This window comes from Bos indicus x Bos taurus, chromosome 16 (assembly GCF_003369695.1).
Source record: "Bos indicus x Bos taurus breed Angus x Brahman F1 hybrid chromosome 16, Bos_hybrid_MaternalHap_v2.0, whole genome shotgun sequence".
NCBI classification, from domain to species: Eukaryota; Metazoa; Chordata; class Mammalia; order Artiodactyla; family Bovidae; genus Bos; species Bos indicus x Bos taurus.
Window position 1 is genome coordinate 74,987,040 of NC_040091.1, and position 6,000 is coordinate 74,993,039.

The 6,000-nt window shown below is 45.3% G+C and overlaps 1 protein-coding gene across 1 annotated transcript in view; it reads right to left on the reverse strand.

Moving 5' to 3' along the window:
* Window positions 1-4,434, reverse strand: part of LOC113906940 (membrane cofactor protein-like) — a 54,259-nt gene extending 49,825 nt beyond the window's left edge. Inside the window, exon 1 of the mRNA XM_027565760.1 lies at window positions 4,248-4,434. Within this exon, the coding sequence (XP_027421561.1) occupies window positions 4,248-4,290 (43 nt within the window). The 5' untranslated portion in view covers window positions 4,291-4,434. The remainder of the gene's footprint in view (window positions 1-4,247) is intronic.
* Between the last annotated feature and the right edge of the window lie 1,566 nt (window positions 4,435-6,000).

The following is a 6,000-nucleotide window of genomic DNA, read 5'->3' on the forward strand; positions in this document are numbered from 1 at the left end:
TTTGTTACACTCTGTACACACTGGGTGCTTGAGACATGCTATGGCAAGAGGTAAATATCAAATAAGCCTTGTGGATATCAGAGATCAAAATAAATATTGGCTAAAATATTTAAAATTATGACTTCCTTTTATGTGTTTTGTATTAGTGAATTGAGCATTTTGCAAATAAATGGAAACCCTTGAAATATCAAATTTTATTACTTTGAATAGCCTTAATAAGAATTGGTTTCTTGGATGTTCCAGTAGTAATAATTTAATCTTCTTTCACTGATTAATGAATTGTGCATTCCCTTAGAAGCCCCCTGCAGGGGCTCTTTGGGCTGTTTATCCAATGCATCCGGACAGTAAGGCTGTTATATTGTTATGCTTTTAGAATTTTTTTTTTTTACCTCTGTCCTTTTTTTGTGGGGGGTTCTTCCCTAGAACAGTGTTGTTCCTACTTCAGCAAGTCCTCTTCCTTTTAATTATCTGTGCTCTTGAAAATCTTATAAATCTGTTAGAAAATAATGTAAAATATGGTGGAGACACATTGGTTAAAGTCCTAAAAGGATGCAGAGGCCTCTCCTATAAGGTTATAGGACCTAAGGAGGTGGGAGATAGACTATTTTGATCCCTGAGGGAAATTTTCTTTCTTATTCTTTGGGTCTAGGTCTTTAGATTGAAAGACTAGTCAAGACAAGTGAATGTTATCCTCCTTTTTCATCATTTTCTAAATTCTAAGTTCCTCTCTTGACATTCTGTCCAACATTTCACTACACCACGTGCTGAAATCCACTTTTGGCAAAATGTTTTCAACATTTCCAGTATTCTGGTCTTAATATATGAATTCTCCTCAATCAACTGCCCAAAACAAAAGCAACAAATAAACAAACAAAAAAGGATGTAGTTATTAAAAACAGTGTTTAAAGATCAGTACTAAAGAGCCTCTTGAAGGTGAAAGAGGAGAGTGCAAAAGCTGGCTTGAAACTCAGCATTCAAAAAGCCAAGATCATGACATCAGGTCCCATCACTTCATGGCAAACAGATGTGGAAAAAGTAGAAGCAGTGACAGATTTTTTATTTTCTTTTATTTTTATTTTCTTTTATTTTCTGCAGTGATTTCCAAAATAACTGCAGACAGTGACTGCAGCCATGAAATCAAAAGACGCTTGCTCCTTGGAAGGAAAGCTATGACAAACCTAGACAACATGTTAAGAAGTAAAGACATCACTTTGCTGATAAAGGTCTGTATAGTCAAAGCTGTGATTTTTCCAGTAGTCATGTACTGATATGTGAATTGGACCATAAAGAAGGCTGAGTGCCAAAAAATTAATGCTTTGGAATTGTGGTGCTGGAGAAGACTCTTGCAAGTCCCTTGGACAGAAAGGAGATCAAACCAGTCAATCCTAATATTCACTGGAAGGACTGGTGCTAAAGCTGAAACTCCAAAACTTTGGCCACCTGATGCAAAGAGCCAATTCATTGGAAAAGACCCTGACGCTGGGAAGGATTGAAGGCAAAAGGAGAACAGGGGGGCAGAGAATGAGATGGTTAGATAACATTACTGACTCAATGGACATAAATTTGAGCAAGCTCTGGGAGAGAGTGAAGGACAGGGAAGCTTGGTTTGCTGCAGATCATGGGATTGCAAAGAGTCGAACACGACTTAGCGACTGAACAAGAACAACAAAAAGATCAGTATAGCGTTGAATTTTATTAATAACATTAAATATACTGAATATTCTGAGCCATACATTGTCATTTTGCAATAGGAAAAAACTGGATTAGAAATGCAATATAATTCCTATTAATAGATACAAATATATAACATCATTCAGAGTTTCCTGGAACCAAGAGAGAAATCAAGTTGATAGCACGTCCATAATTAATTATATAAGTGTCATTTGTTTATGTACTTGACTTCACTACCTATCTCAAAACCAGATCATGAAGAAAGAATTTCTAATATGAAAAGAAAAGAAATGCCAATGGGATGGTTTAATCCATTCAGCTAGCGAGTACTTCTTCCCATTAACAAGCATCATGAAAGGCACACTTTCAACAATATAAAGTTTGGAATGTATGCTTCAGCAAGCAGTTGAATACAAGGTTTAAACACTGTAATGATTGAGTCCAATATCACGCTTTTTAATTACCAAATTTCTTCTCTCACTCAGAATACTGAATTCTGTACTCCTGTGAGGATTTTCAAACTAAACATTTCTAGTTTCAGAAAAATAGTATTATGACTAAGTTTTTTTCTAGATAGTTTACAATATAATAATTATTGGGTTGCAATGCTGTATGTTTGCCATTGTATAATATGACAGGCTGCATTCATAAAATTCCCTAGTTTTCCAGATGAGTTTCAGGAAGATGAAACAGTCTCTACTACGTATCAAGAGAACTGTTCACCTTCTGTACACTTACAAAAGTTGTGCAGAGACTCTCTACCTGCTTGCTAAATTTAAACATTACTCTGGTACTCGTGCACAAAACCAGATCCTCCCCCAGGCAGTACCTTCAGTAAAATACTGGTCTCTGATCAAGTGAAATCTCATTGAAACCTGACCATCCTGCCCCTTCTCTCACTGTCTACATAGACTACCTTTTAAAATGAATATGAAAGACAAACGTTTATTGAAATTAATGTCCATGCTCCTTTAATGAACTTTTTAGAAGGCTGGTACAATGCTTGTAAGCAAGAACATCTACATTCTATAACACTGCACACCTTTTTTTTAATCAAACTTGGAAAATGTGCTACAAAATCATGTTCTGGTCGGTGGGGAAGATGAAACTGGATGGAAGATGCATTATCAGTTGTAAAGAAAAGATACTGAATCCAAGTCTTCATAAACAATTCATGACTATTTCTTACTTTCTGTCTGTTTGCCTTCCTTTGCAGGTAGGCCCCCAGCAGGTAGTCTGGGGTATAAAAGGCTTAATGTTTTTATAAAACACCACATACAGTATTTTGATTAGTTAGAATTCACCTCTATACATGGTTAACTTACTTCTTTGGAACTTTAACATGCATAAAAAGTATGAGGGTAAGTAGGTGCAATAAGGCAGGAAGAGAATGATTCAACCTGTCAGAAATTAAAAGATTTTTTTCCCAGCAGGTGGCACTACAACACAAGTCTTTGGTTTCTCTCTTCTGTGCTGCCTCTGGCAATATCTGCAAGTGGGCACTTTTCACCCTCCACTGCCTCTTTCACAGGTCTTGCCCAGTGGCCACCTTATTACTTTTTATACCTCTTGGATGTTGGTGCCTTGCTGCTGCCAGCGTCAATGGCATCACCACGTGGGGCACAGGGATGGTGACTTCTGCTGCCTCCAGGATCCTGAGTTACAGCCTCCACCACCAAAGAGGGACTGGGAGGGTGGGTGGGAGGGGGGTGGGGCTGTTCTTACCTGACCTCCAAATGAACTTCCCAGCCCCCACAAAGCAAGCAGTAGCTTCCTGGGCCCATACTTGGCACATCTGGGTGGCCACTTCTACAAAGTACACACTAGGGAACACTGTGTGGGCTCCCCTAGCCCAGCCAAGCCCCAGGGGCACAAACACCCCTATTCCCAAGTTATCAAGCTGGCCAGAGAATATAGGGCAAACCCTCCCCACAGGCACAACAGCAGCCTAACTACATCCCCCGGCGCCTGGGACTCACGAGCAAACTGCACCACCAGCACCAGATCAGCAGTTCTGTGGTTCATTTGGTCACTTTATGAGAACTGACTCGTTGGAAAAGACCCCGATGATGGGAAAGATCGAAGGCAGGAAGAGGGGGACGGCAGTGATGGGAAAGATCGAAGGCAGGAAGAGGGGGACGGCAGAGGACGAGATGGTTGAATGGCATCACCGATTCAATGGACGTGAGTCTGAGCGAACTCCAGGAGATGGTAAAGGACAGGGAAGCCTGGTTTGCTGCAGTCCATGGGTTGGCAAAGAGTCAGATACGACTAGCGACTGAACACCAGCCTGGCCTCAGTTTTGCCCATCACCCCGCACCGCTGGGTGCCCACCGCAAGCAAGACTTCTCTTCCAGCGCTATGTGGTCCCTACTCCCCTAGATCTCGACGCAGCACGACCCGCGGACGCTCTGGTCACGCTTTTTACTCCAATTCCTTATAGCCCCGGAGTGGACGCAGCCCCACGACTCTCCCGAGAGACTAAAAGCAAGTCTCCTCCCACCCTCGGTTCCAGTCGGCCGGCCTCGCGAGCCGCTCCGGTTCCCCACCCTCGCGCACACTCTGCAGGCTCCTACCGGAGACGGAGGGCAGCAGGAGCACGAGGACCACCAAAAGCATTCCTACGAGGCACCAGCAAAAGGGGACTCTCGGGGCGACCAGGAGGGGGCTTGCGCGATACGAAAGCCTCTGTCACTTTCGGGGAGACCAGCGGGAAAGCTGAGCCCAGCCGGGCGGAGATCAGCTCGGTTGTCAGACGCAACAATCCCCAGACTCACAAGGTGTCCAGAGCGGTAACGCGGAGGGGCGTGGCTGGGCCGTGTCGGGGGCGGGCTGAGGGTCTAGCGGGTCCAATGGGCGGGCTGCAAGGCGGGGCCTTGGAGCGGGGGGCGGTCCCTGCTCCTAGAGGGGCGGTCCCCGCGCCTGGGGGAGCCGTTCCTGCGCCGGTGGGGCGGGGCGCGGCGCTGCAGAGGGTTACCTGTATGCGCGGCGCGGAAGACGGTTCCCCATGGGCGCGGAGACGTCGGAGCGCCTCCGCCGGCACACGGCGTGTCTCTGGTTCCTCTGCCTGCAGACCTGAAGAAGAACCGCAGCGACTCGGCGGGACCCTCTTGCTGAAAAGACTGTTAATCACCCTACGCAGAAGGGTGGAAAGGAATCAAGGGCTGGCGTGGTCATCATTGTCCCTTTTCCGGAAAAATCAAGCGTAACGACCTGAAAATAGAAATCTAGAGTTTAGGCAGTGGTAAATGTGGGACAGACAACCGTCATGACTCCTTTTGGACCTGAGGCCCTCCATATTGTCGGGACACCTGGGCCCTTGCTCGGCCTTTGCCATTAGTCAGGCATCATTCACGACAATATTTGAGATTTCCGTGGCTGAGCCTCTGCTACTGAAGCCTCTCGTGGCCGGATAGATTTCAAAATCACGAAAGGTTTGTCCATCGCTTTCCCACCTGCTAAAATCAATTTGTTCTACCCTGTGTTCCAAGGAGAGCATCTCTGGGAAAGTAAATGGTTAAACAACCCCTGGTCGTTAGCATGAGTGAGTGAGTGAAAGTCGCTCAGTCGTGTCCGACTCTTTGCGACCCGGTAGACTATACAGTCGGAGAAGGCGATGGCACCCCACTCCAGTACTCTTGCCTGGAAAATCCCATGGACGGAGGAGCCTGGTAGGCTGCAGTCCATGGGGTCGCTAAGAGTCGGACACGACTGAGCGACTTGCCTTTCACTTTTCACTTTCCTGCATTGGAAAAGGAAATGGCAACCCACTCCAGTGTTCTTGCCTGGAGAATCCCAGGGACGGGGGAGCCTAGTGGGCTGCCGTCTATGGGGTAGCACAGAGTCGGACACGACTGAAGCGACTTAGCAGCAGCAGCAGCAGCAGACTATACAGTCCATGGAATTCTCCAGGCCAGAATTCTGGAGTGGGTAGCCTTTCCCTTCTCCAGGGGATCTTCCCAACCCAGGGATCAAATCCAGGTCTCCCGCATTGCAGGCGGATTCTTAGCATAATGGGTTGGGTTGGAAGCTTTGCTATTGAGGGACTAAATGTTTTATGGAAGATGAAATACACATACATGAAAAAGGTAAAAAGAAAGCTGCATTAAGGGCCAAATTCTTGGAAGCAATGAATGTCTTATAGTTGGGAGGAGTAGGAGTTGGTTAGGTGGAATGGATAAAGGGGAAAACTTTTCTGTTGAAACACTCTTGCAAACAATGCTGGAAAATTAAGAGTGAACACGATTTATGTGTAAAGTTGTAAGTAAACCTGTATGGTTAGTAGAAGAAAAACGAAAGTAACATGGCTGGCATTAAGGAGCAAACAAA